Source organism: Paroedura picta, chromosome 5 (genome assembly GCF_049243985.1).
Source record: "Paroedura picta isolate Pp20150507F chromosome 5, Ppicta_v3.0, whole genome shotgun sequence".
NCBI lineage: Eukaryota > Metazoa > Chordata > Lepidosauria > Squamata > Gekkonidae > Paroedura > Paroedura picta.
The window spans coordinates 89,456,560-89,469,760 of NC_135373.1; the positions used below are offsets into that span (position 1 = coordinate 89,456,560).

The window sequence follows — 13,201 nt, forward strand, 5'->3', positions numbered from 1 at the left end:
TTTTAAATAGTCATAGTTTAAACAGATGAAAATAACATAAAAGCTTATAAAAAGAAATATAAATGAAGAAATATAAACAATAAACCTCTTTATGGCATTTAAAGGTCTTTTGCAATACTAGACTGGAATAATAGTGATATTAATGCTAAGATCTACTTATATAGAATGACATAATACTGTTATAATATTTACTTGTCACAGCTTTTACCTTCAGGGTGTTTTTGTTTTAATATAGTCATTTTTTAAAAGAAAAAGCATTATTCTAAAATATTATTGCATGTGGCTCATTTAGCACAGAAAATTCAGTCCTCTAGTTGAAATAATGCAGTTTAATAAAACTTACTGTTTCATTACTGTTCCCATTAAACACTGAGAGATATAGAAATTAAGAGTCTAGCTCTAATTGATACCTAGGAATATTTTATCTTTGTCTATGTAAAAGAGGAATTATATTGCATTGTCTTCAACCTGAGAAGACATCAAACAGTACACTATCATCTCAGATTTATACTCAGATGGTGTTGCAGGCTATTGAGATTAATACTTCACAGGACAAAATTTCCTGAAATCTATTTGTAGATAGGTAGTTGTCTGCAGCTTTAACATGAGGAGAATTGTTAAAAAATATTGTAACTGATCCTGTAATTCTGGAGTAGCTCTTGAGTAAGATTGGTTTTGTTTGTATATAACAAATGATGATTGTGTTACCAAAAGAGACAGTCTCCAATTAGTCGGGGGGGGGGGGATTAGCATAGGATACTGTATGAACAGCAGGGCAACTGGGACCTATGTAAACAGAAATTGTCTCTATGAGAACTGTTGAAAAGAACTAGGCTGTTATCTTCAGAGAAGGTTTTTATTGGAACAAAAAGAAAGCACAATAAAGCCAGGGTGCACACAGCAAACGCATACAAGAGTTAATTAGGGAAGTAGGGAAGAATCAGAATCATACAGAGCTGGAAGAGAACACAAAGGGCCATCAAGCCTCCACACCTTCTAAAGGACTTAAATAAACATACCCCTTACTGGTGCTTATCCTAAGTTTCTCAGGGCTTGTAAGATGAGCTCTGCCACCAACTAAAATCAGAACCACACTTACCAGGCCTCCCTCCTCTCATCTCCCCTGTCATCCTGACTTCCCCGGCCTGGTTCCCTGTTTTTTTTTCCTGCTTTATTTTAACAAATTATTAGGTGATCTACGAAGATCTAACAATTGGCAGCAGGCAAAATAATTAATTTTTATAATTAATCTTGAATGGGTTTTCGTGATAATTTTGTATTTTATTCTGTAAATGTTATATACCTTGTTGTTCACCACCCCAAGATAGCCAGTCCAAGAGGGGGTGGACCTGGCTTATGTGACTGAGACATGTGTGTGTGAGGGTGAAACAGTGTCCCTGAAAGATTTAGTGCCCCCTGGGGTTCTTGGTCCTTCGCCAGTCCTGGCTCCATGGTAGGAGGGGGGCTAGAGGTGGCTTACACCTATAGGGCTCTTCCAGTGCCATTGATCCCCAGAGTGGAGTGTCATCATCGGTTGGGAGTTGGTCAATAACTTGGCCATCTGGTGTACTGCCTGCCCAAGATACCACTGGATGTCTTGTCAAGCCTTCTGGAGGAGGCTGCTGCCAGTGCATTGCTGTTTCCCATGCTTTTAATCCTGGGGAACTTAAGTGTCCATGTGGACTTGTTATTTCCAAGTCATGGCTCAGACCTGGTATTGGACATGGTGGCCATAGGGTTCTCACAGTTGTGGGTCTCAGCCATCAGGCTGGCCACACATTGGATCTGATCTTTGGGGCTGAGATAGAGGTGGAGCTGATGGTGAAGAATGTCGTCCCATGATCAGACCACTACACCCTGCAGACCAGCCCATCAATGGTTGCTCTCCTTCCTACGGTTCCAGACGCTAAAGGTCACACTGGGGGAAGAGTTCTCTCACCCCTTTCAACTCCATTGTGTGCTTCCTCAAGGGATGGTTCTCTCCCCCATGCTTCTTAACATCTTTATGCGCCCTCTGGCCCAGCTGGTCCGAAGTTTTGGCCTAGGATGTCATTGATATGCAGATGACATCCAGCTCTATCTCCTTATGGACGGCCTCCTGGACTCCCCCCCCCCATTACATTTGCTAGCTGTTTCTAAGCGGTAGATGGATGGTTAGAGAAAAGTCGCTTGAAACTCAACCCCTCCAAGATGGAGCTCCTGTGGCTGGGAAGGAAAGGGGCAGATCAGAAGCATGTTTGCCTGACCTGACCGAGGCACAACTTAATACTGTGTCCTGTACCAGGAACTTGAGAGTTATTCTAGATGCCTCTCTTACTACAGATTTACAGATCGTGAGAGTAGTGCTCCTGGCATTTTTCGTCAGGCAAAGCTACTAGCGACCTACCTGGCCACAGAGATCCATGCAACAGTCACCTCCAGGATCGATTTCTGTAACTCACTCTATGTTGACCTTCCCTTTTCCTTAACCTGGAAATTGCAGCTGGTATAAAATGCAGCAGATAGGGGCCTCACAGGAACACTTTGGACGGCTCATATCCAGCCAGTGCTGAGGCAGCTGCATTGGTTGTTAGTTGCAGCCCAGATCCTATTTAAGGTTCTGGTATTAATCTTTAAGGTCCTCCGCGGTCTGGGACCCACATATCTGAGGGACTGCCTATCTCCTTATACCCCCTGCAGGGCCTTACACTCTGTGGATACTAACCTATTGGTGATTCCTGGCTCACGGGAGGTTTAGCTGGCCTTGACCAGGGCTTTTTTTTTTTTTTTGGTTCTTTCCTGATCTGGTGGAATGAGCTCCTGGAAGAGCAGAGGACACTGCAGGAGATTTCACAGTTCCACAGGGTCTGTAAAATGGAGCTCTTCAGCTGGGTCTTTGGTTGAGGCCAGGGCACAGAAGATCAACGGGCCCCTCTACAACTCCATATTTTATACTAAATGGGAGATTTAGAGCTGGGACTGACATCCCTGAAGAGTTTCTCCCACTGAGGTACTGGGGGGAGGGGTCAGAGTGGGGGCAGCTTCAGGGTGGATCTCTTTTAATATGAACTGATGGATTTTTAATGGTTATGTATTGAGTTTTTAAAACTGAGGGGGAACTCAGGTAACTAATATCAGAATTGTGACCACCGCCGCTTATATGTTATAGGTAACTTTTGTTGATGTTAATTGGGGGTTTTATGGGGATTTTATTGTGTTTTAATTATTTATGTTGTAAACCGCCCTGAGACCTATTTGGAGAAGGGCAGTCTAAAAATTTAATAATAATAATAATAATAATAATAATAATAATAATAATAATAATAATAATAATAATAATAATAATGTAACCCGCCATGGGACATTATCGAGATTGGAGAGTAATAAAGCCAATACATAAATAAATAATCAGAAATGGACATGACAGTAACCAGGTTAGAATATGTAGTTCAAATAATGCCTGTATAATTTATGGAGTATGTGATCTAATGTTAGCAGTAGAACTATTTATGGAACAGATGGTCCAGTAAAAGCAGATGTTTGTAACTTATAGCTGGATTCCCACCCCTGCTCACCTATGTGATTGAATTTTTAATACAATTTGTAAATCACTAGTTATTCTAAAATTGGCATATATTTTCAATATTTTCCCCAGAGGTGGATTCTGTATGGAAGCTGTGCAGTGCCAGTGTTGGTATTTTAAGAAGCTGATGAAGCTCAGTAGTGAACATCGTTATGCACATGAGTATGGTGTTCTGCACATTACTGAAGAAGACAAACCAGAACAGCAGACAAATAATGTGAACCAAGAAACCATTAACATCTCAGAGAAAAATAACTTCTTTGTCCCTGGTGCAAAAGAAAATAAGCAGAACTTGTTGAGCATGCCTGAAAGATCAATTGCTTCTGGCTACACTCAGCCCATGTCTGTTAACTCTTTCACAACAGTCCATGCAATGGGAAGGAATCAAGAATGCAGGCAAAAGAAGACGGGTATTCATTATTCCTTTAACCACAATGAGGAAAGCAAAGATAACAGTATATTAATCACTCCTGAGAGAAACAAGTTTAACAAGCAGATCATGGCAAGTAATGGAGGAAATTATCTTCACCATTTTGACAGTTCTCAAAAGTAAGATCCAAAAGTCAAGCCATTTTATTATGGAAACATGACATTATTACAGTATAATCTCAGTAAAGAAAGGGGCATCACTGGAGGCACTTAACAGATGTTTTTTTCAGAAATATTAATAACCCAATAGGCTATCAGTTTAAATTTAATATTTATTTATATTTTCTTTTTCAGATCAAAGTTAATAGATAACAGTGTTCCAATTATTCCACTATATTCCAGTGTGAAACCAAGGAATTTATACCTAATCTAGGGTCCTCATTCTGTGCCGGAAGATCCTAATGTTGTGTTGATAAAACAAATTAATACCTGTTTAGAGATAGGGATTAATTTCTGTTTTATCAACACAACGTTCAGATCTTCCAGCACAGGACCCTGAATTAGGTTGTCATGTATAAGTTCCTTGGTTTTATACTGGAATCATACTTATCTTGCTCTGTATTTTGACATTGCCCAGTGCTAGATAAGTACCAGAGCAACCTAAGCAGAGTTACACCCTTCTAAATGCATTGACTTCAATACTTAGGATAATGCTATAAATGATTTCAGGTGCCAGTACTGAAGATAGCAGTACTTACGAAGTGTTACCCTGTTGCAGAGACTATGGCATTAGATATATATGCACATGCATTGTGCCTGACATTATGACCTTAACCAACAGATAGATTTTTGCTGTGTCCTCATCTCAAAACATGTATAGCGGCATTGCATGTGGTATTAGATAACTGGCATATCTGTAGGATCAAGTTGCTTGTGGATTGAAATTGTGAACTTGTTGCTTGTGGATTGAAATTGTGAACTTGGAGCCACCCTCAGAACCAAATTAATCTTTGTTCATCCTCAAACGGTCTCAACTTCTGAGTCAGTCAGTTCACCTCAGTTCAGCTACTTTTGTTGCTTACATTTATATTCTATTTTATATCAGGTTGAGTAACATTTGAAGAAATATCGTAAGATAAGTGCTTATATGTCTGCCCATGGTAGTGTGCTTACAAGGGTGAGGTAGGGTGGGAATTGAGATTTAAGTCATATTCAAAGACTGTGATCCTAAGTATCTTTCCTCAAAGTCCCATTAAAGTAAAGGGGGGGGTTGTTGATTTATTTGTTTTGGTACTGTTGATGGCATACCTTTCTGAGCACTTGTGCTTAAATATTTTCAAGGAATTTTACCAATTTTAGCCATCAGCAGGAGAATAGGAAAAATATAGTAATCCCATTAAATGTGTTTTCAGAGCCTTGAATTAAGTGCATGTGAGGCCTTGTCCAAAGCAGTCTTAAATATATATTATCAGGTCCAGTGTAGTATTGGTAAAGTCAGTCTTTATAAAAGCTGTTAATTTTGAGTAGATGTAAGTGGTATAATGTTAGTACTGTGGCGCTATTATTGACTCTTCTCCTGAGCCTTGAATGTTCTGCCTGTTTGACTTCCTTCCTCACTGATGTTGAGTTAATGCCTAATGCCCCTGTGGTGAGCAACATAATAGCACAAGCCTATTAATTCAAAAGTAAAGAAAATTTGAGTCCAGTGGCACCTTTAAGGCCAACAATATTTAATGCTGATTATAAGGTTTTGTATGCTTGTACATTTAATCAGCTACTCACCCAAAAGTAAAGGAGTTAGGTTGGCCTAAGTGGCAGTCCTGTGATAACCTGAAATAATCTCTCCCAGCTTCCTTTTAACTTTTTAGTGGGTCACTGTTATATTCTGGGACCTATTAGGGCTGTAGAATAATAACTCAGCTCTAGTTGGATAGATTCAAATGGGTGGTCATGTTAGTCTGAAGGTCAAACCCTCTGCCAAAGAATTAATGGACACAAGTCTGACATTAAAAACCACAGGACTGAAAAACCTGTAGGGGAACACTTCAACCTTCCAGGACATTCCATAAGGGACCTCAGAGTAGCTGTCGTATTGCAATGGAAATTAAAGAACAGACTAGAAAGGGAGATTGCAGAATTGCAAGTTATTGCAACACTCAAAACAATGGCATACGCTGGACTCAACAAGGACAGGTTTTTTAATGTCACTATGCATGCTAACCGTGTCCAACTCTTGTATCCACATTCCTCACAATCCACTCTTCTTTTTAATTTATTTTATTTGGGACAATGTGACTGTAATGTGATGTTAATGTAATTTTGAATTTAACTCTCTTGTCTTGGGACAAGATAGTTGCCAGTACAGCTTTTCACTTGCAGGAATGTTTTCACACTTGGGTCTGGACGGATGGGGCCAGCAACAACTGGTAAAGTGACAGCTGTTAATCACCAATGTAGACAGTTTTATTTCTCCAATGATTTTGTAAAATACAACTGAATTCAAAGGTACTGATTGGCTGTTTTAGCAAAGAATTATCATATGGCATCATATGGCTGAATTTGGATGTTGTGACACAGATTACTAATTAACCATAATTAGCTTATGCCTTATATTTTCACTGTTATGATGGTAGTTCATTAGTCTGAGGAAGAGTGCATGCACTCAAAAGTTCATGACTTGAATAAATCGTTGTTGGTCTTAAAGGTGATATTGTTCAGCTCCAGTTGATATTCTTCAATAACAGCAACACTGATTGTGATAGCACAAGTTGTAGACCTAACAAATCCTGAAGTTCTTCATAGCGTACATCAGTGATCCCCAACCTTTTTATCACCGGGGACCGGTCAACACTTGACAAATTTACTGAGGCCCAGGGGGGGTAGTCTTTTGCCGAGGGACGTTGCTGCCACCACTTGAGCCCCTGCTCCACCTGACTTCCCGCTGCCCGCTAGGGGGCACTACCAGTAGCAACTGTGCAGTGCCACATCGAGGGGGAGCCCCAGCCATGGCAACCGCCAGAGATCACCAAAGGTGAGCCAGCGGCAGAGTGGCAGGCCAGCCCCCAAGGCAGCATCTGGGGAGGAGGACGAGGAAGAGCTGCGGCCCGGTACCAACTGATCCACAGACCGATACCGGTCCCCAGACCGGAGGTTGGGGACCACTGGCGTACATGATGTACTGCCAGCAATACCCTTTTCATTGCTCTATCCTGAAATCTGTTTAAGTAATTCAGTATGTCTAAATACTCTGCTATGCAATGAAGTCCCATGCATATTCCCTGTCATACAAGTAGAAATATTTCCAAAGCAAATAAATGTGTTTGCAGAGAAGGGCAAAGCAGCAAACTACTTAAAAGAATGTTTTATTTAGAAGAGAAACAACTTTGTATAGAAAGAGAGAGAATCATAGAGAATCATACTTTGTATTATATACTTTGTTTCAAGGGTTTAGCTGGAAATCGCATGATCTATAAACCTTATTGAGGCTAATCAGGTCTGGATCTGGTCAACACCCCTGGATAAGATATTTGATGGGAATTCAGTGGAAACCACTTTGACTTCTGTGGAGTTTTCAAGGCAAGAGACATTTGTAGGTAGTTTGCCATTGCCTGCCTCCATATCATGCCTCTGGTATTTCTTGCAGGTCTTCCATCCAATTACTATCCAGGGCTGTCTCTGCTTAACTTCCAAGATCTTTAAAAGTAATTATATGCATATATACAATGGATTGGGAAGTTCTGAAGACAGCATTTTGTGTGTGTTTGTTTTTGTTAATATGATCAACCATTTTTATGTTAACACAGAATTTAGAGAAAGACCAATGGACCAAATCCTGAAAAACTAATCTATTAGTCTCTCTCTAAACCAGGGGTAGTCAAACTGCAGCCCTCCAGCAAATGCTGGCAGGGGCTCTTGGGAATTGTAGTCCATGGACATCTGGAGGGCCGCAGTTTGACTACCACTGCTCTAAACTCTGTAACAAAAATGGTGGCCCAGTTTTTTTTTTTTTAAACTATCTTCAGAACTTTTCCATCCATTGTACATATGCATATAGTTATTTTCAAATAAAAGCCATTCTTAGCATTCCTGAATTCAGTGTGTTATTTTTTTCTGATATTTATAGCTTGGCTGCCACAATTATCCAGTCATACTGGCGAGGCTACAAGGTTCGGGAAAAGATCAATTTGTATATAAAGCTACACATGGCAGCAACAGTAATCCAGTCTTCTTGGCGGAGCTATCACATTAGAAAAAAGATTGTTGGCTGCAAGAAAGGTCATCATTTCATGAACAAGCATCAAGCTGCTACTATACTTCAGGTCAGTCTGAAGCCATTGTTGATGCATGTCTTGCCCTCTCACATGCAATTTAAACCACCAATTAACCTGATAAATACCATGGAGGTAGAAATGTAGAAACAAGTAGTAAGGCTGGCCCCATACAACCAAACTTCCTAGCAAAGCATATATTGGAGGATACTCTTTATTGGTTTCAACTGAAATAATCAATCTTTTTCTACAGTATGCTATTGGCATGATTCATGCAGAAGTGGTTGGTAGGCTGTCATGCTGGCCACCCAATAGTTCAATTGTTGGGCTAGTATAATCCAGTCTCCTGTTGGATGCTTCTTAGCTGGTCTTCATTTGAGCCAACTAACTCCTAAGACCAAACTGTGTATTGCAGTTTTACATTCAGTGCAGTGGATCCACAAATATTTCCATCCTTCTTCACAGACATGCTTATCAATGTTGTTTGTGGCTGTGCTATAGTTAAAGCTGCCTTCCTAAATCATTACTGAAGAAAAGATCTTTACATACATAATTTATTTGCTTTAAATAACAGCCCCAAACTTTAGTGCAAGTTGCTATTAGCAAGTGCTCTATCAGCATTTGGGGCAATTTTTTTTAATGTCTTACTATTACAAGCCTCTCATATATATAATAAATTCTTACTTGAAAAATGAACCAAGATTGATTGTGAAGGTGACAGTGATTGGCCTAAGTTTAATTGCTGATATGGCTATATATATTGTTAGGTTTAATCAGTGGAAATTTTTAACTGTGTTTTTTGTGTTTGTGTGCTCCATAATTTAAAAGTTAGCACTTAATTATTTTTCATATATCTTCTTCTTGTAAGCTTGTAGTAGGTCCTGAAGGAATTGTCAAATAATTAATTAGTTGACCTTGGTTTGTAGTTGAGGGAGTTTTAGGATTCCATTCTCCTTACTTGAGCCAAATCTCCTGAGTATTCTGAGCTCTGATATTTAATTTGTCTTGTAGTTTTAAATGTCAAATAAAGTTCAAAAAACAGATCATTGAGGCATTACCAAAAAAAAGTCTACTATGTTTTATCTTCCTAATGGGATAACATAGAGAATTTGGATTTGATCTCACACACTCTATGTTTTTGTTTAGGCACTTTGGAGAGGTTTCCATCTGCGAAAGAAACTAGCTAGTGCCCTGGCAGCTGTTAAAACGGATGAACCTGAGGATGACTTTCGCGAAGTAAATGTGGATGACTTTATGTTTGATAATGTAAGCAACGCTCTTTAAATCTTACAGACCAGGTTGAAATGTAACAGTAAACTTAATTTCTTCAGCAGAGCAAAATTAAATGTGAGTCCAGTGGCACATCAAAGACTAACATTTTAGCATAACGTTTTGTGACTCAGAGCTCAGTTAATCAAATTCAAGAGCCAGTGTAGTGGTGTCCAGTGGTCCCAGTGTCAGATGGCTCATGAGTGAACATATGAGATGCCGAGTTCAGAATTCCCACTGGCCCATGGAAGCTTGCTGGGTTGACATGGACCAGTTTCTCTCTTTTACCCTGATCTACATCAAAGGATTCATGCTATGGCAATAAAATAAAAGGAGGACAATGATATCTTTAGTTTATATTAGTTATTTATTTAAATATTTATATCCCACCTTTTCTTGTAGCTCAAGGCAGCTTATAAATAAGTAGAAACATTACAATTAAAAAATAACTGACCAAACTCTTCAAATATCTCCTTCCGCCCCCAAGAGATACCTGTAGCTATATTCCATTAAAAAGGTTAAATGCCCTGAAAAATAAAATAGCCTTGCTGCAGTGTCCCTAAAAATTTCTTTAGTTCCCCCCTTACCGCCTCAAGGTATCCATGCCACAAAGTAGGAACAGTGGCATTTTGCATAGACTTAGAAACAAACTGGTAGGCAATGTAGCTGTTTCAAGATATGGTCCCACTAGCTAGAACCTGATGATAAGCAGACTTCTCCTTTCTGACCCAATTATTTCTGAGTTGTCTTCAAGGGCCAGTTGGCTTTTTTATTTTGATTTTGATTACCTTGCCACACTGATCCATGCCACTTGAATCTCAAGGTTATAATGCACTATACATGTTTCTGAGAGCCTCTTGTGGCGCAGAGTGGTAAGGCAGGCGTCTGAAAGCTTTGCCCATGAGGCTGGGAGTTTGATCCCAGCAGCCGGCTCAAGGTTGACTCAGCCTTCCATCCTTCCGAGGTCGGTAAAATGAGTACCCAGCTTGCTGGGGGGTAAACGGTAATGACTGGGGAAGGCACTGGCAAACCACCCCGTATTGAGTCTGCCATGAAAACGCTGGAGGGTGTCACCCCAAGGGTCAGACATTATTCGGTGCTTGCACAGGGGATACCTTTACCTTTACATGTGTCTGCCCATGTAAACTATTCAGCAGCTTAGTACAGAATGCTGCTGCTAGATTATTGAAGCCAGCTCTTCACAACATCAACTCCATATGCTACCCTATCAATAAGAATGGAGACAAATGTATCAGAAGTTGTGGCAAGATCGAATGGTTTCAACAGAGATTACTGTCTGTTTACCAGATTTAAATTAAGATTGTCCACCAGTGTAGCTAAAGTTGTCTCAGTTCCTACATACTTCATCAAGAGTATGGGTTATCCAGGAATCCTAGCAGCTTCTATCACCATGTGTTCTCAGGTACTGAATCTACTCTCAACTTGCTTTCCATGTTGGTTCAGATGAGAAATTTTATCAGCACAAACCTCACTAAAATATCACAGCTGGTGACCCAGCATTGAGAGTTGCCAAGAACCAAGGGGCCTAGCCATGTAAAAAATTGCTTTCCAACCTTCTTTTCATGTACGGTCATTATTCCATTTATTTGCTGAGACAAAAAGGGAATACCCCTTTCCTCTTCTTATGCTTTTATCCTTGCTGTCTTTTATACCAGAAGTTTGATGGGGTGTTATTTAGGGTGAATCAGATATTTTAGGGGGCTTCTGCTCTCTCCCTTCTTCTTTCTCCCTCCCTCTCTGTGTTTATATATAAAAATCAGAATTAACAGAGTATCCTGGAGAGGCTTAATATCTAAATGTGGATAGGATTAATATGTAATAAACAAATATTTAATAACTAAACATAAATCACAGAAAGCACTGATAATCAGTAGACAGATAACTTTAGGAAGAATACTGAAAAGAATAGTGAACCTTGTCAACTAATCCTCAACATTCCCATTCTGGGAATGATAAATCAAGGAGCTGGAACCTACCTGAGCATGAGGAGAGGACAACAAGGAGTGACTCAGTTTATGGCCCCAGCTAGCCCATCATTCCATGCAGGTATAGGAGTGCTAGAGAGGCTCTCAAAATCCCCCAGAGCCACCTGAAAATCAACAAGATTCATTAATGATCCACCACCCTTACATATAATAGGCAGCAAGCTCAGGAGATAGAGCCTCCATAGAGCGGGGGGGGGGTAAGTAAGTAGTGGTCTGACTGTGACAAGTGCTGGACTTGTAATAATATCACCAACCAGCTGCTTATTACGAAAAGAAAGAAAAAAAGTCATTTTTCATGCATTGGACCTATCATAACCTGAGACAGTCTTGTGGCAACCATGAAGTCCTGAATAAGATAGCATATATATTCAAATCTCCAAGACAAACATTCTTGGTAATCTTTCACCAAGATTCACATTCTTAATGTTGTAAGCTGGTTTGCATCCCCATTGGTCAGGGGATTTGGGAATAAATATCTAAGTGAGATTGTGCTGATGCTTAAAAACTATGTAAAATCAACTGGGTTTAAAGTTATGTCTGATGTTTTAAATAACAAGACAAGATAATACCATTGTATTGATTCTGCTACCTCTTTTCTATGCTGTAACATGTGACTTCTCATTCAATGAGCTTTGGTTTCCCCATCTTGCTATGACTTAAATGAATTTTTTACCACAACATATAGAACCTGCTCAGAAATAAGTAGATCAAAAAAGCTATTAATTTGGGGCTAGAAATAAATTTCTGTCATTTCAATATTACATCTGGAGACCTATAAATGTTATAACAAACATTCCTGAAAAATAAACTTCGATATCCAGGGTATTTCGAAAACATGATTATATTCTGATATAATGCATGACAATTAAATGATGAAATTTAGCATGGGGTATATATATATGAAGGACAGTGTAATCTGGCATAAATTCATAAGCATCTAGTATAAAATGACAGATTTATAAAAGTGTAAATGTCTCTAATTTTATGATTAGAGACATTTGCACTTTTATAAATCTGTCATTTTATAAGTTCTGAGAACTTCTCAATGATTTTTGCATACCCCTCTCCCCAATATCTGCAATTTCTGCTTTGACAAGAAAATTTGTAAATATTCTAGGGGATTTACCTCAGTGATTTGGTGAAAATCAGTTTGTGTGTCCATAATGTTATGAGGTTTCAGAGTTTCTGCTTAAATTATTCATTGAAGGAAAGGCAAATTAAGAGCACATGTATATTTGGAAAACCAAGCCCCCTGCAGCCCCATAAATATCTTCTCAATATGAAAGACCCCTTTTGCCCAGCCAGCTATTTGGGAGGCTCTAGCTATCTGGGATAGTAAATCCCAGGAAACAGGAGCTGAATTAAGGGGAAGGCTTTTTGGCATTGTTTTTGTTTGTTTTTGTTCTTTTTTTAAGTGAAAGAGTGTAATAGTGTGAAATTAGCCCATTGTGAGTTGAAATGTGAGTATTCATGTTCAAAAGGTTTCTTTTGAAAGAGGTTAATTTCCATCTTTCTGTCATGTTGCTGTGGAAAGGCAATAAAAGTTAAATACAACTGTGCCACTGTCACTCCCAACACAGAGAAAGGTCATGTAATTCAGTAATTTCCTTAAAAAAAAAGACTTCCAGTTTAAAATACATAATAAGACATAACTTAGGTTTTACTTAGCTGCATTTTAGTTTACTCTCTTAGCCCCGGTGTGCTCCTTTGCTGGTTTGGGGTGAAAA

General features: G+C 39.2%; 1 protein-coding gene across 7 annotated transcripts in view; it reads left to right on the forward strand.

The window, feature by feature from the left end:
* The window catches only part of LRRIQ1 (leucine rich repeats and IQ motif containing 1), a 129,139-nt gene that overhangs the window by 49,547 nt on the left and 66,391 nt on the right, over positions 1 to 13,201 (forward strand). For 6 of the 7 annotated variants that reach the window (XM_077338957.1, XM_077338955.1, XM_077338958.1 and 3 more), the window contains 3 exons: positions 3,635 to 4,111; positions 8,055 to 8,250; positions 9,346 to 9,465. In XM_077338957.1, the coding sequence (XP_077195072.1) occupies positions 3,635 to 4,111; positions 8,055 to 8,250; positions 9,346 to 9,465 (793 nt within the window). The remainder of the gene's footprint in view (positions 1 to 3,634; positions 4,112 to 8,054; positions 8,251 to 9,345; positions 9,466 to 13,201) is intronic. The other variant, XM_077338960.1, reaches the window with a different exon arrangement.